The sequence below is a fragment of the Pollachius pollachius genome, assembly GCF_949987615.1.
Source record: "Pollachius pollachius genome assembly, chromosome: 2".
Classification (NCBI taxonomy): Eukaryota; Metazoa; Chordata; class Actinopteri; order Gadiformes; family Gadidae; genus Pollachius; species Pollachius pollachius.
Genome location: NC_136935.1, coordinates 27639465 through 27664317, shown reverse-complemented (window position 1 = coordinate 27664317; position 24853 = coordinate 27639465). Strand labels below are relative to the sequence as shown.

General features: G+C 42.1%; 2 protein-coding genes across 2 annotated transcripts in view; both read left to right on the top strand.

The window, feature by feature from the left end:
- Window positions 1-1076: 1076 nt before the first annotated feature.
- Window positions 1077-11923, top strand: pold4 (DNA polymerase delta 4, accessory subunit). Its single transcript, XM_079729355.1, has 5 exons — window positions 1077-1180; window positions 3694-3805; window positions 5758-5841; window positions 10685-10796; window positions 11748-11923. The coding sequence occupies exons 1-5, from the start codon at window positions 1163-1165 to the stop codon at window positions 11770-11772; spliced, it is 351 nt and encodes a 116-aa protein (XP_079585481.1). The 5' UTR covers window positions 1077-1162; the 3' UTR covers window positions 11773-11923.
- Window positions 11924-12631: 708 nt separating this feature from the next.
- The window catches only part of LOC307092167 (sarcoplasmic/endoplasmic reticulum calcium ATPase 2), a 47202-nt gene continuing 34980 nt past the window's right edge, over window positions 12632-24853 (top strand). The window contains exons 1-6 of the mRNA XM_079759071.1: window positions 12632-12962; window positions 14376-14498; window positions 14782-14799; window positions 16042-16124; window positions 16549-16653; window positions 16896-17034. Coding sequence (XP_079615197.1) covers window positions 14381-14498; window positions 14782-14799; window positions 16042-16124; window positions 16549-16653; window positions 16896-17034 — 463 coding nt within the window. The 5' untranslated portion in view covers window positions 12632-12962; window positions 14376-14380. The remainder of the gene's footprint in view (window positions 12963-14375; window positions 14499-14781; window positions 14800-16041; window positions 16125-16548; window positions 16654-16895; window positions 17035-24853) is intronic.

Here is a 24853-nt window from a genome sequence, read left to right as displayed (position 1 = left end):
GCGAGTAACCCAGTACAATTGAAGCTTAATGAATTTGTATGTGTTATTTCATTCAGTGTCCAATAAAGACAAGCTGACCTGCCGTTTGAGTCTAGGCAGGTAGCTGTGTTCATCCCTGTTCAGTGGTGTTTGTTTGGTTAAGCAGTAGCTGTAGTGTAGTCCTCAAGGGCCACCAACTTGAATGTTTTTCATGTCTCCCTGTTTTTCACACGCAATTTATTTTAGTCAAGGTAATGAGTACAAGACTACAACTTTTCAATATTCAAGATATTTATTGTCGTTTGCACAGCAGAAGTACAGGTACATTGGAAAAATTGTGTGATTCTTGGAGTCCGCTTTAAAAAAAACATCTTTATTTTAAGAGGGAGAGAATATAACAGTAAGCATTCAGGATGGTAGGCTTTTTCTAGCACAGTTCAAGTACTTACCTTCATAAGAACCACGTCGTTTTTTACACCCATGATGCTGAGGTTATATTTCTAATGATTTACCTTTTTCTCATAGATCAAGCTTTGTGATTCATCACCAGTGATGAAAAAATAAAGAGTTAATCTATGGGCTGAAGCAGTTGTCACTGAGGAAAAGAAAAAAAGTATAGCTCAAACAACAAATACAAATGCAATGGCATCACGTATAATTACATCTGTAACTACTTATAAAGTACTGTTGATGAACGTGCAGGTGCGACCACTTCTTTTTTCTGGGCAGCTGATTTGGCTCTGGAGACACAGACCATTTTGTAGAGACAAGGCTCAATCAAAGACCAAAAAGCCATCAGGTGGTCGTACGTTTAAACCAATGGTTCCCTATGCAAAAATGCTGATTTTCAACGCCTCTAACGCGCGTAACGCGTTCAGTCTGGCCGTACCTTAAGAACAATGGCCTAGGACTTGAAATCAGTCGTGCTCTGAGTAATATCCTACTTTTTGTAATAATTATATGGTGTATTAATAATAAGTCCCTACATTGAAAGTTATTCTTTCTGTTCTACCCGAGCAATGAATCAAGATAATCCTGGATGTCGTTCCGTATACTGACCGACAGAGGGCGTGACACACACATTAATGACCGGCAGAGGGCAGTGTGAAACAAACATACCTTAAATCAGGCGTCACACGAAGAAGAAAATATAAACGCCCCTTTTGATGTTGCTTTTGTTTTGATGAAACAGAGAGAGATCGTGAGTTAAACACAATTTAACTATATAACATCATCAAAGCCATATTTTTTTTCCATTAAAACCTTCTGTTCGTGATAACAGCCCACTGATGAATGATGAACGGCGCTGTGCTTTGATCGAGACTCCATAAGACGCTTACATAAATACATTAACATCATTCATCCGCCCTTATTTACTTCATCATCCAGGGTTTTGCACAGGAGATTTGATTTTTTGGCAATATTTAATTTATCAAGACAGAATATTAATCGGTATTAATCAATAAATTCAGTACAGGCTTTATTTTTATAGCCTGTAGTTATATATTGTTAGACAAGCGTGGACGAGGAATACGCTAACTTCATTAAATCACAGCCTGTGATTCAAATCATGGCTATGTGATTTGGCAGGCCTTGAGATAGCTTTGTTGTTGTTTTCTTGGGTGAACAGAAATTTTCTGTCATCCTTTCCCTAACCCTCACGTTATTGATCAAATCGGAATTGTAAGTGCACGTTCATCTAAGGGCGTAGGTTTCTTTTGACTATTTGTGGGGACATTTATTTTAAATTGTCAATACTGCCAATACCCAAGTGGTGCATGTGCATGCACACATGAACACAAACTATTAAAAACATTAAGCTCCATATAACAAATTGTTTCCCCTTTTCAAGCACATATATTGCAATATTTTGGGCCTGAACTTCAAGATTATTAACATAATCTTTACCATCTGTTCAACCATTTTCAAGGCATTCAGGGTTTAGCCCAGAATCTGGCTGGTACAGTCAGCGGCCAAAAGAATGATTGAGTGCCTATTCTGAAACACAAACAAACTGTACCTTTGTGGGTACCAGATCGACTTGACTGCCAGATCGACTCGGGGTCGTACATGCACAATAATGATGCACTTCCTGTAAACACTTTTATTCCCAAGTATTAACGATCTCCTTTTGTTTTCTAATCTATGAATAATAATCTAATGTACGAAGATTGATCAGATAATATTTGTGGCTTTATATTGATGGCTAACGTGAGCTAATAAACGTTGGGGGGGGGGGGGGGGGGGGGGGGGCTTTCATCAATAAAGGATTAATTTTGTAGGTGATAATTACTTTTACATGTGAAAACAAAAATATATGTGTAACCAAGCGTTTTATTGTTGGCTATACTTGGGTAATATATAAAAGAAGAATCGGTTAACTCTATTCACTGAATGGGGCGATCCACTTTATTTCCAGCGCTCCCAACACAGTCAAAACAGCAACCCACACGCAGACACTTCTGTTCTCTAAGAGTCCCTAACAGGAACTGGGTTACATATGCATTCATCAGTGCTTTTAGACGTGTTTCCAATGGCTTTGTTTGTGCCAAAGAACGGGCTGCGTTCAATGAAATCAAAACTAAAACGGATTGAGCCTTCTTTTTATGTCCATGATTGAGCCCTGTTTATAAACAACCCTTCCGGGTTTTGTCCGTCGGCTTGTATCAATACGTCAAGTGTCGATACGTCATCTGTAACCGCAGGACCCCGAGTCAATCTAGCGGCCAAGTCAATCTGGTACCCACACCTGCAGTGTTTTGCTAAATGATCGAGACGACTCAACATCTTTTCCGATGTGCTCTTCTTAATTTTTTATATGCTTTGACAAACTGGAAATACAGAATTGTCTTCAATAATGGGCTGGTGAAGCCATGGATGTTGCTTGTACCACTTTTGAAATACAGGGTCCGACATTATTGAAAATGCAGGATCCTATACGCCAGACTTTGCTCTTGTATGTACTTGGAATCAGGTCGGTTAGGCTTGTCCCAAACAATAACCCTGTCTTCACTTGTAAACTGAACTGCATTGAAAATCTCACTGTTGCTGCTACGGTCACTTATCTTCTGCGTCATTCCTAGCATGTGGACCTGCAACAATCTTCTTAAAAATACATTACAAATGTAGCTTCTCTGTATAATGCCATTCATTTGACTCCTCAAAAGCACATTAAGGTTTAAGAGCTCAAAACGTAGTCTACTACACTGTTATAACGACTAAACCATTGTAAGACGTGCTCCACCTCTCTCCTGCCTTTTCTTGCTAGCACCTGCTGGTTGCATAAATTATTATAAATCATTTATAAAATAATTTATAAAATAAATGTAAAAAAATATATAGGCTAGCTCTGCTAGTATGTAACTAAAATTACATGAACCTGATATCTCAATGTGTTCAATGTTGCTGACAGTAACGTCTTTGTAAATATATTTTCTGTGACTGTTATCAATGCATGTTAGTCTACTTACAGGTCTGCAGAAACAAGTCCTTATCTTCAATTTTATTCTTTTGGGAGGCGTTTTTAAAGGTGTACCTAATTAACAATATGGATGACAATTTCAAAACATTGAGGTCTTTGTTTGTGAACAACATTACATTGCTCATAGAGCTGTGCTCCATTCTAGAGGAGATAGATATATAGAGATATATAGAGATAGATACACGTGGACGCGTCCGTACCGTCCTGAACCCATGTCATCCCTCTTCCTTCAGGTCCTCATAACCATGACAACGAAGCGCCGCCTGATAACAGACTCCTTCAAGGTGGTCAAGAAACGACGACATGTCAAGAGGGAAAAGAGACCCCCATCCCCACCACAGAATGGTACCATCTGACAACATTTAGTTTGTGTACTAGTCGACCTTAACACGAGTGGGGCCAAGTTGTTAATGAAGATTTAATTAATGGTTATCAAGAAGTGCATTAAGCATCAGGAAATTATGGTCAATCAAATCAATTGACTTGTGTTCCTTTAAGCAGATGTTTTAGGCAGAGTCTCTTTACCCCCAACCACAAACAACTCACTGTTTACAGAAAGTGTCAGGGAATGACATGCTGCGTGTCGCGGCCGCTGGCCAAGGTGCAGAAAATGGACCGCAATGCACAACGATATACTTGAACAAAGAAATATAGAAAAAAAATGAAATACCCCTGTTTATATTTTAAACAGGGGTCGTAGGCAACAGGCTCCAACGAGCACAGGCAAAGCAACAGTGGGGGAAAACTAAGGAGCTTGGCTAGGCACTGGGGCACTACAGTCCAGGGGAACAGAAAACTAGCGGTCGCAATGACCGGGAAAATGTCCAATAGGAAGTCCAAAAAAACGGAAGAGAAGAATGCAACTTACGGGCAAGGGCCAGGGAGAGGGCACAGGCCAGGGCAAGGGCAAGAGAAAGGACAAGGGGGGGTCCTGGGCCGAGCATGGGCTTGGCGTTGAGCGGCTTGGCTGTAGCATGGCGTGGCTGTGGCTGTGGCTCCATGAACAAAGATCAAAGTCAAAGTCATTTTTAATGTAAATTCAGCAACTGATTCGACTTCTTTACTTAAGTATAAGTGGTAAGTACAGGCTCTGAAATTAATCTAATTTCAGAGCCTGAACCTCACGTCTTATTTATGTATCTTTGCTCGATATGCAGCACTTTTCATCTTGTTACGTGCATTTAGGTTGAAATCTGTCTTGATGTTAGGAAGGCACCCAATGATGCAAGTAAAATGCTTGATATTTCTAAGGAGTAGAAAGCAAAGATTTGTGTTCAGATGTAGCGAGTAAAAGTAGACCGTTGTTTGTATTTAGTACTTCCCAGCTCTAACTATATTATCTTAATTGAAAAGGGGGATGAAGGTTTATATAGAAGTGCACCGCTGTGATTTTAGATTGGCGTAATACGCTTGCATAACAAAATAATAACTTGATGAAAAGGGCAGATTGCTTTCAGATTAGTCTTGGTCTAAGGGCTAGACATTGGGAAATATGTCACACCATTAGATAACTGAAATTGATGCTGATGCTTTTTTTTCCTTATATCAAGGTTATCGTGTGGCACTCGCTTAACAAAACTTTTCTGAAATAAATAGTTTTCTGAGCTATTGAGATTATGAGGGAAACAGGTGGAATTCCGAACTTCAAACTGAATTTATCTTTGCGGATATAATTTTGTGTTCTGTCAGTCTGACACAACCCAAATATATTAAATGTCTCTTGAACAATCAATCAAATTTCATCGGAATGCTATAATATAAAACAATGTAGGCTACAATAAGTGTGTGTTGTTTTGTCATAGACTCAAGACAACGGTCATCAGTTACAGACACAGCTGAATGCGGGTACCTCTGTTGTAATGGTGATACAAATACATTTATAATTACATTTAGGGCATTTAGCAGATGCTTTTATCCAAAGCGACTTACTATAAGTACATTTGTCAGAAGAAAGAGGAACAATATATCACTGTCGGTACAGTAAGGATGTTCATAGTACCAAGCACTAAGAATTGCTAGGTTAACCCATTCTCCGTATACAACAAAGATAGCTAGGATAAGATGCTACAGAACGCTAAGTACTACTATTACAAATACCAGCAGCCATGCTGTGCTTCTGTCAAACCAAGTCCAGCCAGGGCAGTATAGTCACATGGAAAAATGTCTGCGTTCTCTCATGACTGACTTATTATTTCACTTCGAGTTGTATATTGAAATGTTTTTTGAGATGTTCATGAAAAGATGGATATACTTCTTGTCCATATCTTTAATAATATAGTTGTTTTTTGTTCACTCAGAGACTGAGACTATAACAGAGCAAGAATTGGAGCTGGAGGAACTGAAGCAGTTTGATCTGGACTGGAAGTATGGGCCATGTACAGGTAAAGCATGTAGCACGATTACTGAACTATGATCTGGACCGAACAAGAAATACGATGGTGTGGGTAAATGCCTTCAACTTTGTCATAGGTTTCATATTTGAAATGTGTCATTTATCAAGCAGTGCTTCCACATGGCTCCTTCAACATTCACCCCTGAATATTATTGACCAAAGATAACCACCCATCCATTATGGCAAGGGTCCCTTTTGCTACCAGGCAATATACAGGAAATTATATCTGCCATGGGGCTTTTATCGAGTGCTTACAGTCTGCAGTTGGGGACCCAGTGAGACTCAAACCCCTTTTTCAGTGGTAATGCCACACTGGACATTGAGCTAGACACCATATGCTATACATTATCTTGTATTTTAGAATGGTTTTCCAAATATGGTATTTTTTGGTTATTGGTTATTGGTATATGGTTATTGTAATATAATATTTGTGTTTTTTGGTTATTGGTTATTAGTATATGGTTATTGTAATATAATATTTGTGTTATTACTTACTACTCAGCTGTAGTAAAGTAGAAAGCAGTAGAAAATAATGTTAATGCCAAAGTACAATACCACAGCACCCTCTCATCCATCATAATCCATCAATTACATGCAGATAGCTTACAATTGACAATATTATATTTGTATAATTGCAAAGATTTTTGCACTGTGATGGCATTGCTTAACATTTTAAGGACCCATAGCATGAAAATTCACTTTATCAGGTTTTCTAACATTAATATGAGTTCCCCTAGCCCGCCTATGGTCCCCCAGTAGCTAGAAATGGCGTTGGGTGTAAAACGAGCACTAGGTGTCCTGCTCTGCCTTTGAAAAAAAAAGCTCAGACGTACCAATTTGGAATTTTCCCCATATGTCGTCATACGGGGAAATGTTACCTCCCCTTCTCTGCTTTGCCCGCCCAGAGTACTTGGCCCGCCAATGAGACAATGAGCTACGACTGTTACACTTCTTTGTTATTGAGATAACCGTTCTGCTGTACGTCGGGTTCTTTGACGTCTCTGGTATTTCCACAACGTGGCTCGTAGTGGGGGTTATCTCAGCCAGGGTTGAGAAGGAATTGGGGGAAAGGAACTTTGGCTTTGACTCCCTGAAGTACATGAACCGCGACATGGAGGAGAAAGGGATTGTTGCCTGTGATTGTCTCCAGCCGGAGCCTCGGCAGCGGGCAGCGGGGCTCCGGCGGGAGACAATCGCTGTCAACAATCGCGGGTACCAATCCCTTTCTCCTCCATGTCGCGGTTCAGTCTACTTCAGATTGATGTGGAAGTGGAAGAACCAGAGACGTCAGAGAACCCGACGCAGTCGTTTGAGATTCATAATATCGTCTGGAGGCGCCATAAAACCTGTTGGTGTTATGGCGCATAACACGTCGGGTTCTCTGACGTCTCTGGTATTTCCACAACGAGACTCGTAGTGAGGGTTATCTCAGTCATGGTTGAGAAAGAATTGGGGGAAAGGAACTTTGGCTTTGACTCCCTAAAATACATGAACCGCAACATGGAGGAGAAAGGGATTGTTGCCCGCAATTGTCTCCCGCCGTCTCCGCCGTCTCTGACGTCTCTGGAGAACCACAGACGTCGGAAGGGTTCTCCAGAGACGTCTCTGGAGAACCAGAGACGTCGGAGAACCCGACGCAGTTGTCTGAGATTCATAATATCGTCTGGAGGTGCACACTTTTTGGCCGTGATAATATATATTATATGATATAGGTATCTATGTATAATATGATATTATTTAGATATAGCACCCGGAGATCTCTGTTCTAGAATATTTGCAGAACACGGCCTAAAGCCATGTGCGCCTCCCCATTGCGATACATCCACTGTAAAACATGAGCGCATGGTACCGTGGCTGCAAGCTGCTCAGAGCTACACCTCCACCCTCCACCTTGACCCGCCTCTAAAAAATGGCACTTTTGTCGAAAGCTCATTGTTGGACTGGCTGTAATTCTGCACAAAGGCTGAATTTCTTGAACGTCTTCAAATACTGTATTTAGGGCCCACTAACACCTATATATAAGCCACGGGGACCTTTAACTTTGTACCTTCAAAAAAAACTATTTGTTTTAATAGATATTTATTATATTCAATTCTCAATTCTTCACTAACTTTTTTATTAACATTTGACTATTGTGTTTTTGATATAAGTTGCTGTAACACCTCAATGAATGACATGTCTATCATCTATTAAAGGTCCCATGGCATGCTACTTTATGGATGCTTTAATATAGATATTAGTGGGCCCCTATCACAGTGTTTTAATACCTTCCCGAAAATCAGCCGTGGTGCAGAATTACAGCCACTACGAGCCAGTCGCACATTGAGCTTTCCCCAAACGCGCCGTTTCGGTGTCTGTAGCTTTAATGCAAATGAGGAGGAGAGAGGCGGGTCAAGGAGGAAGGTGGGGGTGTGGCCCTGAGCATCTTGCGGCCACGGTACCATGCGCTCTGTTTACAGTGGATGTATCACAATGGCGAGGCGCACACAGCCTTTGGCCGTGTTTTGTAAATATTCTAGAAAAATCTGGGTGATCCGGCGGGAGTCCTGGAGCTCTATATCTAAATAAAATCATATTATACATAGATATTTATATCATATAATATATATTATCACGGCCAATAGCTGTGTGCACCTCCAGACGATATTATGAATCTCAAACGACTGCGTCAGGTTATTCGACGTCTCTTGTTCTTACACTTCCACATCAAGTAGACTGAACCGCGCCATGGAGGAGAAAGGGATTGTTGCCCGCGATTGTCTCCCGCCGGAGCCCCGCTGCCCGCTGCTCGCCGCTGCGAGGCACCACCGCCACGAGGCACCACCGCCACGAGGCACCACCGCCACGAGGCACCACCGCCACGAGGCACTCGCGAGCAACAATCCCTTTCTCCTCCATGTCTCGGTTCATGTACTTCAGGGAGTCAAAGCCAAAGTTCCTTTCCCCCAATTCCTTCTCAACTATGGCTGAGATAACCCTCACTACGAGTCTCGTTTTGGAAATACCAGAGACGTCAGAGAACCCGATGTGTTATGTGCCATAACACCAACAGCAGAACGGTTATCCAAATAACAAAGAAGTGTACAACAGTCGTAGCTCATTGTCTCATTGGTGGGCCAAATTCTCTGGGCCGGCAAAGCAGAGAAGGGGAGGTAACCTGGCCCCTTGTGATGACATATGGGGCCAAATTTGAAATCGGAGCGTCTGAGCTTTCATTTTTTCAAAGGCAGAGCAGGATACCTAGTGCTCGTTTTACACCTAACACCATTTCTAGCTACTGGGGGACCATAGGCAGGCTAGGGGAAATCATATTAATGTTAGAAAACCTCATGAAGGGAAATTTTCATGCCATGGGACCTTTAATCTATCAATCTTTCTATTTATCCATCATCTATCTTATCCTCTATTTATCCATCTATCTGTCTATAATCAATCGTTCTATATCTTTCTTTCGATCTAATTGATCTATCTATCTGTCATCATATATCTATATATCTGTTATCACACTATGTATATCTTTCACCTATCTATTAGTCTGTCTGTCTGTCTGTGACTTCTGTTTATATATAAACTTAGCACAAAAAATAAGGAAATTTGTGTTTGGTAGATTATTTCTCTGTGGTAACAATGCTTTTTGGCAATAAATCTTATACCGTTGGAAAGCCTGTTTAGTTCCCTTTAAAATGGTGCCCCATTTGTAAGGAACATGCATTTGTGGGATGAGCAGCAGCGCTGCGTATGTGGGTTGCGCCCATGAAAAATTTGCCAAATCTTTTCTGCCATTGCCAAACTGGTTATTGATTGGGCAACTTCAAGCTGGTGTTCCGCATATTCACAATCACATATTCCGCATCCCACATAACGGGGGATGTGAAAGACAGCCCGCGAAGTGGGCGTCCCAAGAAGACGACACCCCAAGAAGACCATCACCCTGTCAGCACTTAGGTGCCATAGGTTGTCTTCTACAGATTTGCAGTCAAGGTTTGCAGGACGATATGGCCGACAGCTCTCTGCCCAGACAATCCGGAACGGACTACACACAGCCAATCTCCGGTCTCATAGGGCTGCCAGGAGTCCTGCCATGACTGCCCTTCACCCTCAGGCCCGTTTGAGCTGGTGTCTGCAACATGTGCACTGGAACCTGAACATGTGGAGGAACGTTATTTTCAGTGATGAGTCCAGATTCTGCCTACAGCAGTTGGATTGTAGGGTCAAAGTGTGGAGAAGACGCGGAGGACGCTATTATGATTGCTGAACCGATAGAATAACATCTTTTGGTGGAGGCAGTGTGATGGTGTGGGCTGGCATCTCCCTCACTTGAAAAACGAGGCTTATCATTATTGGAAGAAATCTCAATGCAGAGAGATTTAGAGATGAGATTCTGCAACCATTGGCAATCCCATATCTCTACAGTCTGGGACCGAACTCTATCCTCCAAGATGACAACGCTCGCCCCCACAGGGCGGGGTTTATCAGAGACTACCTCCAGAATGTGGGAGTGGAGAGGATGGAATGGCCTGCTAGCAGTCCTACCCTCAACCCCATTGAAAAAAAGATTTTGCACAACCCACATACTCAGCTCTGCTGCTAATCCCACAAGTGAATGTTTCTTACAAATGGGGCACCATTTGAAAGGGAACTATACAGACTTTAAAATGATCAAATAATCAACCAGACACAAATTTCCTTACTTTTTGTGCTGAGTTTATATATAACATCTATCTATGTAAATATATATATATATATACTGTAAATCATCTATGTATCTATGTATGTAGACAGCCCGTATCAACAGTCTAAGAGCCCCGTCCCCAGCGTATGTCCTCCCCCAGGTATCAGCAGGCTCCAGAGATGGGAGCGGGCGCAGGTCTACGGGCTGAACCCCCCCCACGAGATCAGGGAGCTGCTGCTGCGTACAAACAACGATCCCCAGTTCACCCGGAGGTGAGCAGGGCCCTCACGCATGCACACAGACACACAGGGACCCCTGGTCTCAGGAGGAGCAGGCTGAGAGTATAAACATACACCAGACGCTTGCCGACGATGCTATCTTTAGCCTTGTGCTAGACAACGTCTAGGATGGTGTGTCATACGCACTCAGCGGTCACACCAATATCATTTATTTGATTAATTTTCTTAAAAAGCTTTGACTTTGGGTCAAATGTAAATTAAAAGACAAAATTGATTGCACTTTTCCCCCTTTATTTAATTATAAATATTCATAGGAAAAATATTTCATGTTATACTATGGGTGTCCGAGAAGTTTAACCCTCTATCGGACACGGTCATCAGCCCTAACTGCTGCCAAGACAGAGCTCCACACATCCACACACATCTCGCCTCCGTTGCCGCTGAGTCTTCTGGGACTTCAAAGATTTTACTAGTTAGGAGGTGAGGTTTCAGCGTTCACAAACTGGACGACGCAGACCAGCAAAAAACATAGGATATTACTCCTACTCTCTAAATCACATCATACTTTTAAACCATGACTAAATGACACATACCACTATGTTGAAAATCATATCAGACATATACAGAGAAAAAGGATTTAGGGGTCATAGCCCCTTAAAAAAATTTGATCAAAGTTAGCATGGGTGGTAACATGAGGCTAAGACCACATTCCTAGATCTCGGCCCAAAATGTGATGGTACTTGGAGCCCAAACATGGTTTGCTTACCCTTCAACAACACTCAACAGCAATCACAGAATTAAAGATTTCTCCTTCATCTCTGAATAATATAATATTATGGACTATAGATATTCGACTCATCCTTTCTCGTAAAAGGCTTGTTATACCCCAGTAATGATGGCATCATCTGTCACCTGTTCACCTGGGGAACGCAGCAAACAGCTACAATAGTGAGTCTTTGTCAGACATCTGTCTTTGTCTTTCAGCTTATGGAGTGACTATCCCTTGTGAGAGATGGAAGAAGAACAAGAAGAATGCCCATAGTTGATTACTACATGTTAGAATTGCCTTGACCTTTAAACCAACAGACTGTTTAGACCTGCTTCAACTCTGGTGGTGGTGACATAATGACAACAAATAAATAACAAACACTATGATGCCAGTCTTGTCACTCAATGTCTCACCCTCCTTGCACTACACACGTATTAATTTTCAACATATTATCGTACTCACGTCTCTTACACTAGTCTGCATCTCATACATCCAAATTACCTTTCCTCCGGATGGAACTGTACACTATTGGACGTCTGCTACCAGGGTAAAATGGTCTGCAATCTGGTAATACAATTTTAGTTTTGAATGTAGGTGGCTTCTATACAGTATAAAGTAAGCCATTACGCTATTTCTTTATTTTAAATATATATATATATATATATATATATATATATATATATATATATATATATATATATATATATATATATTGTGCAAACGACAGTAGAGTGTCATAGGGCGTCAGAGCCATGACGCCTGGAAAACATAAATATTGTCCTGATAACGTCTGAATCAACTCCCTCAATAACGTCTCTTTATTCGATTGCTGCGCTGCCACTCACTCAGGACGGGGCGCTGATTTGTTCTTAGTTATATCCGAAATTTGCGTCTGCTTTCAGACAGCAGACGCAAATTTCAGCGATTGGTGAAGAGTCATTCCTAGAGGCGGAACCGTTGGCAGTCAACTCATAGCAGGTGGGATTATGGAAAATCCTCAAATTTGATTCGCCTAGCACTGCCGTCAATCCTTTTCCGAAATGTCTCATTGGTTCAGCTTCCCTGAACTCATCAAGGCAAGCCGAACACCGATAATCGCCTCCATTCTGTGGCCTATTAACACTATCCAGCGGTATCTTTTCTATTCTCCAGAAGGAATATTTTCTAAGGACTGCGGTTAATTGCGCTCCTAAACCTGTAGTACACGCGAGGACTCTTGCCTGTATACAGCCTTTACATTTTAACCGGCGACATTTCTACTCATCTGAGAATCGGATGCAGTTTCTATGACAACATCGACCTTTAGATGTGAAGGATGAGAGGATGAAACGATAGTCGTTATTTAACGCAGACCCCCATGTTACTCTGATCAGTGTGATTTATAAAGCGGGATCGATAGTTCTCTGGACGGACGCGGACTCACTGCATCGGTAAGAGACCCAGACGGGCTGACCGCCTGCTCTAATATATATATATATATATATATATATATGGTTATATATTAAATGACCGTATGTTTGCTAAACGCTCCCGTAAAGGACGAGGCTAACCTTAAGCGTGAGGCCAGCCGTGCTCCCGTTGTGTGTTGAGATCTCTCTAGCGTTATCATCGTCCAGTGTCACTCGGTGTGTTGCATTGGGCCTTCATCGGGCTTCGCGTCTCCATCATCTCTCTGATGGTTGCCATGCGCTACTGTTTCCTGACCAGGGTGGACCAGACCTGATCTGCTGGTTGGGTTCTTTAACACGGGCTCGTTTATTGTAGCCAGTCCAGGGTTTATACAGTATGTGCTCATGTCTCGTCTGCATGGCGCTGTCGTTGGACCGAGCGACGGATCCAAGTCCATCCATTCCCTCCAGTACCCCAACAGCTCATGAAACCGCTCAGGTTCCAGCTGTGAACCACTAATCAGCCACCCAGGCTCGCGTCCCGGCCTCTGTGGACCACAAGTCAGTCTCCCAGGCTCACGTCCCGCCCTCTGTGGACCATTAATCATCGTCCTGGCCTCTGTGGACCACTAGTCAGTGTCCTGCCTCTGTGAACCACTAGTCAGCGTCCTGGCCTCTGTGGACCACTAGTCCGCCTCCTGGCCTCTGTGGACCAGTAGTCCGCCTCCTGGCCTCTGTGGACCACTAGTCAGCCTCCTGGCCTCTGTGGACCGCTAGTCAGCCTCCCAGCCTCACGTCCTGGCCTCTGTGGACCACTAGTCAGCTTCCTGGCCTCTGAACCACTAGTCACCCTCGCATCCTGGCCTCTGTCGCCCTGCACGCTGAATGGGCAGGAAGGCCCTGATCAATGGTGACAGGGATGTTTAATCTGCAGAGGCCAGATATTCACACATAGCTTAGCCTTAAATAGACATTGATATTATGATCGGGCACATTGTTCCCCCCCACATAACGTTACCTAACTAGCAGTTCATCTCTCAGGGGCATGTTTTGCTCTGCGTTTAGCCTGGTTTAGTTCCTTGGCTATCCAGTCGCTTGGTTTCCCAAGCCAGTATGTGTGGTAATCTTCTGCGATTTCTATGTAATAGGTGCAAAGGCAAGCTATTTTGTTTTGTTTCTAGTCATGGATTCAAATTTGATTTGCAGATTGTGAACTTAAAATTTTCAATTTGTGCCTTAGTCTACTTAGCCGATTTGCTTTTCCATAACTTCATTGTTATTCTCTAATTCTGTCCCTGTCTCCCTCCTCTATTCCTTATCTTCTCCCCATCATTATCTGCCCTCCTCTTCTCTCATCACATCCACTAACCCATTACCCCCTCTGCCCATCACTCTCACTCTCTCTGTCGCTGTCTATCTGTCTTTCTCTCTCCCCCCGCCCTCTTCCTCTGCTAGTAATAATGGACAACGGTCACACCAAGACGGTGGAGGAGAGTCTGGGCTTCTTCAGTGTCAATGAATCAACCGGCCTGAGCTGTGAGCAGCTGAGGAAGAGTCGGGACAGATGGGGGCCCAATGGTAGGCATATCTCAGTATTGTGTTTCATAATGATCCACCCATCAGTGTCACACCTCAGGCTGAATTAGTAGGCTTAGGTTAGTGGTGTTACATACATGCTATGCTTCATAGGGTTAGGGTTCATTGGTTTGCAAGAATAATTTATTATCCATACAATTTACATTACATTGTAGTATTTCTGACCAAATATCTGGTGACATAAATGCAACTGCTTGTGTATGAAGCAGCTATGACTCCTGTCTTATTGTTTCATACATATGTCCCTTTCTTTTTTTACTTCCAGAGTTGCCTGCGGAAGAAGGTAGGATGGTTTATTTTTTTCACAAAATGTAATTAGTCTGGATCGTTTTGTTCATTTCGATTTCCAAGGGACGTCCCCTACAGGTATTGAGCAGATTGCCTTTAGGCCTGCAACCAATCAGAGCGACTAAACGGGTTGTGCAGAGCTGATCTTAAACCAGCGAACATTGTTAAAGGGGACATATTATACCACCAGGTGTGAGTGTGATTAGCCTTACAAGCCGTTTCGAAAATCTACCCCATAAGACATCACTAGTGGGCGTGTCCACCTAGATCTGTGCTGGGAAGATCACTCTACCAGCCTACCCAGTGGACTGAAGTAAACGTTGCTCATCTATCCAGCACAGATCTAGGTGGACACACCCACTAGTGATGTCATATGGGGCAGATTTTCGAAACGGCTAGACAACGTGCTTGCAGCAAAGACATCTTTCTACAAAACAAAAGCTTTTAGTGAAGTTGTTTGTTCTTCTTTTAATGACAATATACCTTGTAGTTTGTTTAGTAATGCCTCAATAGCGTAATCAACAGGCCGTTCTACATCAGTGGCAGCCATCTTGGTTGTTGTTGGTATGCCTCTACAGTGTTCCTCTGCACCTTCTTCATATTTATCCCGCCTCATATTAGATAAACGGTTGTGATTGGTCGACCTATCTCGTACCGGGCAGAAACATTTAGTATGGGAGGGGAGCCATACCTTATTTACACAGCAATTGAAATGAGCTCAGGAGATTCTTCTGGTGTTCAGACGAGGACAAAGGTGGATGTAGGCCAAACTTTTGGAGACAGTCCTATAATCTGATGCCAAAAGATTCATAGTGCTTTGATGTAAAAAGAAAATGAAAAGTTAAGTCTAGTCACACATAATTTATACACCGACAGGTCTGTCTGAGATGTTGCAGACCCTACCCAGGGAATGTCTGAGAGAAGAGGGATCACTAAGGCATTTTATGGACCTGACAAACCTTCCATGCACTTCCATGCGTTCCTCTAGGAATCAGTGCTGATCCCTGCTGGTCCCAGGTCTGCTCAGGTCCACTCGGGTTTACACATGATGATAAACCGACCGGGCCCTGCGGTCATAGAATGGGACCTGACCCGGACCAGATGTAAAATGGCTGTAATAAAGTGTGGACCCTAGCCCGTACAGTCGTCTGTCTCGGACCCTAGGGTTCAGTTAGACCTCTGTGTGGGCCCTCCCTCCTTCTTTCCTGCATGCCTGATTCTGCCCCTCTGGTTCCAGGTAAATCTCTCTGGGAGCTGATCCTGGAACAGTTTGAGGATCTGTTGGTCAGAATATTGCTGCTGGCCGCATGTATTTCCTTTGTAAGTAAACACAGACACCTCATACAAAATCTAAATCATGAAATGTTATAAAGATAATGCAGAAGTGTAGAATGTTTGTCTTGTTGAAGTTCAAAGCATTCTTGGAACTGAATTTGTTTTACTACAGGGTTACCTGCTGAATTGTGATCATTGTAAATCTAGTCAGTGGGTTTATGAAACCCACTGACTAACCCACTGACTAACCCCGCAAAATGTAATATGTGCATCACCTGTAAAGTATGAATGCTGTTTCCTGTAGAGATACAGTAGTAGGGGTGTAGCAGAATTTTGTAGGCAAATGATGATAAAGGGTTACCTAGATATACAAAGAATGACAAACAAGCCACAGAAACAGACATAAGTGCAATGGTTTGCATTGCATGGGTTTTCATCTCAAAGTAACTCCACCATGGTTATTTCACAGACTCTGGCTTGGTTTGAGGAAGGACAGGGGACAATCACAGCTTTCGTGGAGCCATTTGTCATCCTCCTCATCCTCATTGCCAACGCCATTGTAGGAGTATGGCAGGTAAGGTGTGTGTGTGTGTGTGTGTGTGTGTGTGTTTTTGTTTTTCTGAAAGACCCTCTCGAAAAAACAAACAAGGAAAAGGATTGAGTAATTGATTGATGGTAACGCGAATGTAATGTGTCCTCATTGGATAATTCCCTCGCTGCATAGTTGTGTGGGGTCGGAGAACCACCTGCTACATGGGGCAGAGCAAACCCTTAAGAGCGCTGTAGTTTACCGAACTGTGTATGTGTGTTCTCCAGGAGCGTAATGCAGAGAACGCCATCGAGGCACTGAAGGAGTACGAGCCGGAGATGGGCAAGGTGTACCGGCAGGACAAGAAGAGCGTGCAGAGGATCCGGGCTAGAGACATCGTCCCGGGGGAGATCGTGGAAGTAGCTGGTAAACTCCACATAACATTGAGCTGTTCTAGATTTACCAATCTATTGTACAGCTTCTATCAATGCTGATGAATTTCTAGTTTTTGTGAGGACAAAATGGGTTACCCTGATAATCATCCTGGGTTTCTATTTAGTTTCATTCTATAAATTGAGTGATTTGACCATGTTGCTGACACCTGAACCCAGCAATAAGCGGATAGCGATGACGTCGTTCCCTGTTATTCATTTTAGATCCGATATTTCTGGATGTTTTTTTTATTTTTAGAGAATTCATCGACATTAAAGATACTTTAAGTCTCACTTCAAGGACCTTAGTTAAGATTTAGGAGTGTAATGGATTAGAAATGGCCTTGCCACCTGCCCGCTTTAGTGTGTGAATGCATGGTGAGAGTATTTGTTTCAGGTTGAATCTAAATTGAAAAACCAGGAGTAAACCAGCCAACCAATAGCTGCATGGAAGTGTGGGTGATAAGCTGAACGCAACATTGGAACTGAGTCGTGTGTAAATATTAAACATTTCAGACCTATTTCATTCAATCAAAAATATAAATATAACCGCAAGCGGTGATTAACGGGGTCCGAGCAAAATTAAAAGTCAAGAACACACTAATGGAAGATATATAAATATAGTGTGGAGTGCAGTAAATGACTAGATAAGAGACGGAGATGGGTCGAGTCGGCTTTACTCTCCACTTCAAATAATACAAGTTACTCCAGCATGAGTCCCAAACGTAACTGCCGTAAACCGGAACACTCGTAAACCCGAACTGTCGTAAACCCGAACTGTTACCCCAAAACCCTTTTCCTTAAAGGTACAGTCCCTTGGTGAATGTCTTATAATTGTCATTGTGGGTCACCACAATAGCATATAATTGTCATGTTTAATGAAAGATGTTACACTTATAAACCTGAACTGCAGCCTCATTCACATGGTCAAAATATCTATTGATAAGCACACAACATCCAGAAAATTCAAAGCACACATTTCTCAAGTGAATTAAGGGCTTTCTTCAAAGCATATACCTGAAAAATCTTTGAAATTCTGGGGAAATTAAACATTTGTAGTCAAGAACACTAGCAGAAGAAATATAAATATGACAGAGTTAATTATGAAGGAAAAATGGTTAACGGTGATGTTCCCCTTAAGTCATACTGTGTCTTGGCAGACTGATTCTTGGAAACTAATGAGCCGGAATGTTGATTGCCTGATGCATTTCAGGTGCTGTTCAATGTTGTGTTTCTTAAATGAGTGGCAATGACAGAATGCATGTTAAGCTTGTTCATAATGCTCTAATCAGGATTCGAACTCTCAACCTAAATATCACCAGTACAAAATGACGATTGATAAGCACACAACATCAAGAAAACTCCAAGCACACATTTCACAAGAGAATTAAGAGCTTTCTTAAAAGAGTACAGAGCTGAAAATTTGCACTGTTAATGGTATCCACCTAATGATAGCCGTATGGTAGTTATACAATAACCAAATGGTCATATAGGCAAAATGGGTTGAGACTGTGGACGTTTGGCTTTTCTATGAAATTGTGGGAAAAGTAAACATTTTTCGAGCAGAAGACCAGGGTTTTTTAAATGCATATGATTCCAGAGATTAATATTCTGAAAGAATTTTGAGTCCAGGTCAATCTGGTGAGGAGAAATAAGCCTAATTCATGATTTTTTACAATAGCGTCACCCTTGGGTGCAGTACCACAAATTTGGGTTTATGGGTAGAGGGGGTCATTGGTAACCATACCTGAAAATTTGAAGAGTTTTTGACTTACGGCATAGGCTGCAGTATGACTTTTACAGAATTTGAGGAAAACAAAAAACATTACAGAAACAATAGGGGACCAAGCAGCTTTGCTGTTTGGACCCCTAAATATAACCGCAAGTGGTGATTAACGGGGTCCGAGCAAAATTAAAAGTCAAGAACACACTAATGGAAGATATATAAATATATTATATAATTTATGTGTTTAATATAATATAATCATATTTAAGGAAAGATGTTCCACTTATAAACCTGAACTGCAGCCTAATTCACATGGTCAAAATGTCTATTGATAAGCAAACAACATCCAAAAAACTCCAAGGACACATTTCTCAAGTGAATTAAGGGCTTTCTTCAAAGCATATACCTGAAAAATTTTTGAAAGTCTGGGGAAATTAAACATTTTTAGTCAAGAACACTAACGGAAGAAATATAAATAATATAACCGCAAGCGGTAATAAACAGGGTCCGAGCAAAATTAAAAGTCAAGAACACACTATTGGAAGATATATAAATATGACAAATAATTATGAAGGAAAGATGTTGATGAAGATGTTCCACTTCATGCAATACTGTGCCTCGGCTTTCAGGTGAGCTGCAAAGCAATGGCTGGATGTCATGTTCAGCTTGTTCATAACGCTATAATCGGGATTCGAACTCTCAACCTAAGGATCACCTGTACAAGGAGCCACTGATAAACCTGAACTGCAGTCTCATTCACATGGTCATCATGTCTATTGATAAGCATACAACATCCCGAAACCTCCAAGCACACATTTCTCAAGTGCAGAGCATATACCTGAAAAATCTTTGAAATTCTGGGGAAATTAAACCTTTGTAGTCAAGGACACTAACGGAAGAAATATAGATATTAGAGAGTTAATTATGAAGGAAAAATGGTTAACAAACGCAGGGGTTTTATAAATGCATCGGATTCTAGAGAATATTCTGAAAGAATTTTGAGTCCAGGTCAATCTGGTGAGGAGAAATAAGCCTAATTCATGATTTTTTTTTACAATAGCGCCACCTTTGGGTGCAGTACCACAAATTTGGGTTTATGGGTAGTGGGGGTTATTGGTAACCATACCTGAAAATTTGAATTTTACGGTATAGGCTGCAGTATGACTTTTTTACAGAATTTGAGGGGAAAAAAAAATGTTACAGAAACAATAGGGACCCCTAATGACAGAGTTAATTATGAAGGAAAAATGGTTAACGAAGAACTTCCCCTTAATGCCATACTGTGGCTTGGCAGTCCGATTGTTGGAAACTAATGAGCCGGAATGTTGATTGCCTGATGATTTTTAAGGTGCTGTTCAATGTTGTGTTTTTTGTTGAAAATTTTGAGTCCAGGGCCCCGTTTCCCTAAAGCATCGTTAGCGTAAGTGGATCGTGAATTGCATCGTACGAGCATCGTACAGTTTTCACACCGTTTCCCGAAAGCATCGTTGGTACCGAACGTCGTGAAAATGCTCTTAGCTAACGAGGACTCTAGGGCTACTCGTAGGATGCTAAGAGCATCGTTAGCCTACTATAGCGTCAGTGGCGTCACCAGCGGACATTCCGTGTATTGGAAGTGTTTTATTAAAACACATCCAATACCACGGAATGTCCAGCTGGCACAATTTCGCAACCAAAAACAGTGGTTACCGCCGATATATTACTCATACACTGCTGTTAGATTTAAACAGCAAAGATAGAGACATGTTAGAAGTCAACAACATAATTTATTGCAGCAATTTAAAATTCCAAATATACATGCGCAGCCGAAATGTCAAACGCCACGTCACAAGGCATATAATAAAATCAAATGATTACATTATTCAACCATCGTGGTTAAAATGTCCTCATATTGATCAATGAAAGAAGACATAGGCTACTGTAGACATCATGCTGAGACCAGTGGGTGTCGGAGAATTTCTGCAGGCGTTTTTTGTTGCAATTGTTTGCATTAAGCACTGTCGGCGCTTTGGTGAGGCTGTGATGAAGTTCACTATTTATTGGACCCTGTCTAGACAGTAGGCTAACGAACATCCCGGACCATAGTTAATCATGTTTGTAGTTTACACTCAGACGTGAAGTCATTATTGCATGCGGGTGTCTTCGTTCATAAAAAAATCAAAACATTCGGGAGTATGCAATAATACAAATTATTCTAAAGAGGTCAGAGACTCCGTGCGCAGCCCCGCCTTCCCCAGTGAACCAAGAAGGCCCGCGCCGTAACGAACGGGGGATTTGACCCCCTCAGTTTTACACAGGTAACTTAAAAAAATAAAAGGTATAATAAAAAGGTGAAATCGTCATGCGTGCCAAGCTGCGACTGAACCGGCTCGGCAGTGTAAAAAGACCAATAGCCTACTTCATCCTGCCCAACAATATGGGCAGGATCTAGACCAATCTCTCCTAATCGGGTCAGCAATAGCTGTGTGTCAATGCCTAGCCTCTCGTTTGAATGATAATGAATGAATGGAACGTTGCATTTTTAATGTCTACAAATATTCTAGACTAGAGAATGCACGCCAATCAATGAAACCTTATGCGGAATCAGATAAAGTCGGCTCTCTTTGCTGCGCAAAGTATGTTTCAGAAATCAGCACATTAAGATAAATGTAGTTGTCACACAACCTATTTGGGAAATTTTTTTGGGGGAAATGCCGTGAAAAAAAGTATGCACAGTGCTTTCAGCATTAGGACTGATATAGCATATGTCGGCCTAGACCTAATCAATTGTGTTTTAATATCTTTAGCATTCATATTATTGCAGTCTATTCTTTTCGCAGGGTACTCTGCTGTTAGCCTTGATGGGGAGATATTTTAACCCTTTTTAACCCCATTTTCCTGCGTCATTCCCTCGTCTCCCCTTCCTACATAGCCCGTTTCAGCACCGTGTCAGTGGACAGTTACAATCCTACGAACGTCGTGAGTGCAGTGTTTATGTTAAGAGCAGTTTCGGGAAACGCTCCAAAGAAATTCACGATGGTTCGCAAGATCCATCGTGAGAATGATCGTACGAGCGCAGATCCATCGTTAACGGGAAATGAGGCCCAGGTCAATCTAGTAAGGAGAAATAAGGCTAGTTCAATTTTTTTTAAATAGCGCCACCTTTGGGTGCAGTACCACAATTTGGGTTTATGGGTAGTGGGGGGTATTGGTGTCCACCTAATAATAATGGTCGTATGTTTTTTTTTATACAATAACAAAATGGTCATATAAGAAAAATGGGCTAACTGCTCCAACTTTATTGGCCAATATTTCTCAAATAGAACTAAATAAAACAAATTCTGTTCGATGATTCATGATTTTTTTTCAAATTTGGGTTTATGGGTAGTGGGGGTTATTGGTAACCATACCTGAAAATTTGAAGAGTTTTCGTCTTACGGTATAGGCTGCAGTATGACTTTTTAGGGGAAAAAAAAACGTTACAGAAACAATAGGGGACTGCTTCGACCCCTAATTATATAACGTATTATATATATTGTGGAAACCCGTCTCTGGCACAGCGCCCCTGGAGGCCCAGGGGGCAGGTTGTGGAGGTGGTGTACCACAGATTTTCGACAGATGGCGCCAGTAAGAGCATTGGTGCCAATCATTGAAATGTGGAGCACCTGAGGAGCAGGTGGGGAAGCATGCTTTAAAAAGTATGCTTCCACACTCATTCAGGGCTCTCCTGGTTCGTGTGTGTGTGGAGAGACCAGTCTCCGTGGGTGACGTGAGTCCACCCGGAGGAACAAGACTGTGGATTCCTCCAAAGCTGTTTGGTTTAATAGTAATATAATTTATGTTTGAGTGCCGATTGGAAGGAGGCGGCTCATTCACCAAGCCGGTTTGCCACATATGGTGGAGAAGGCGGGCAACTCGGTCAAGCCATGGAAATTTTTTAAGTGAACGCCCGACTTCCAATGCAGAGCCCCGACCGAGCCACAGGTTTTTCAGTGGACGCACGAACCCCGATGCAGAGCCCCGACGGAGCCGCGGCCGCTGCCCAGAGAGAAGCCGAGGAGCGAGTTCTCCTCTGGGAGGCGGTCCAACGGCTCGAGCAGGGGGCCACGCTCAACGGTGGTGTACCACAGATTTTCAACAGATGGAGCCAGTAAGAGCATTGGTGCCAATCATTGAAATGCGGAGGAGCTGAGGAGCAGGTGAGGAAGCATGCTTTAAAAAGCATGCTCTCCTGGTTTGCATGTGCGGAGAGACCAGTCGCCGTGGTTGACGTGGTTCCACCCGGAGGAACAAGACTGGATTCCTCCAAAGCTTGGTTTTGTCTGGTTTAATAGTAATATAATTTATGTTTGAATAAAAGTGCCATTTTGGCTTTAAGTAAGCTCCGGTTCTTGTGCTGATTGGAAGGAGGTGGCTCACTCACCAAGCCGGGTTGCCACAATATATTCAATCAAACTGCTCAGAATATCCAGATTATATCCAGATTATATCTAGATTATATGATCCACTGCTCTTCATTTTCACTTAATATTACGGTTCAGAAACTCTTAAAACTATCAAACATTTTGGAAATCCATTTTATTGGCCAACAGTGAATTTGAGCAGAATTGATAAGGCTTTTGTGTTTGCTGCCATCCCTGTGATTTCGTCACTGGTTAAGTACTGTTTTAGTACTATTGTAAATGAAGGATTTTATTACAGTATAAGCAATCTGTACCAACCACAATATATCTTTGTTTAAAGGAGACATACTATGGTGTTTTCCCAACACGTAAACATAGTATGGGAGTTCCAGAAAAATGTTTTTGAAGCTGTTTGCTGGAAATAGCTTTTAGGAAAAAAGAATCTCACCCACCGCTATTCCACTCTGTTTCAGTCCCTACAGAATGTGCTGTTTCTGGTGTCTGGAGCTTTAATGCAAATGAGCTGCTGCCCATTGACAAATGAGCTGTCGGAGTGAACCACAGCATGGAGGAGAAGTGATTGTTGCTGTTTGCGGACTCCTGGAGCTCTATATTTATATAATATAATTAGTGCTGTCAGTTTAACGTGTTATTAACGGCGTTAACGAGCAATTAACGCTCTTTCAGCTTGGCAAACATAGTTTTTTAACCTGCTGTCTAGCAACAACTAGTCGCGTTAGAAAAACTACAACACCGGATCTAGCAACACCGGAAACAAAACAAGTACGCTGCACAAACTTGTTGGGGCAAGCAAGGATACGGAGCGGGTGAAAAACTCCTTAAAAGTGTGTGTGTGTGTTTGTGTGTCACTCTGTTCGAGCCTGCACAAGAGTTCAATGTTGTCATTAGCTGTTACGTCTTTCCGACCAATCGCAGTTCAAGGCCCACCTGGGCTGTACCACTTTGGGAGGGGCCGCTCAGTTACTCCCCTCTAGACAAAATCGACTTGGTTGCGATGTTGACAGTTTGTGAGCGTTGCATTTGTTGAGTGAGTGAGAGTTTGCGGGCGCAAAGCTCAGGCTGCCGGATGGCGCTGCAAGGAACTTTTATAAACGCAATATTGTTATCCCGCAGTAATCAGCCCGACAGCCCCGAAATGTTAAAGGCCCACCGTGAATTCTCCCGACTCTCCTGATTACCACCGTGTGTGTGTGTGTGTGTGTGTGTGTGTGGGCGTTATTCGATAGCCTGGTAATGTGTATAGGCCTAGGTACGGTAGGAATATTCATACTGGTTTAAATAATAAATGTTAGTATTTCCCATCTTTGCTGAGCAAGAGTTTTGTTCGAAATTTCAGCGATTGAAACAAATAAAATCCTGGGCTTTTGATGTTTTACGGTAGGCCTACCACTGTCATGCACCTACCCGATGTTTAGTGGACCGGGTTGAATTCACTGCGGGTCTCTCTTCTTATATCCATCTTACCAAATATATTTTATTACTGTCCTTCTCAACACTCTGATCTCACTAAAAGGCTAGCAGCACGAAATCAAGGGATAACTAGAATAGAAAAAAATGTGATTAATCGCGAGTTAACTATGACATTAATGCGATTGCGATTAAATATTTGAATCGCTTGACAGCACTAAATATAATATAATTATAATATTCTATAATATATAGGTATTTATATAATATATCTAATA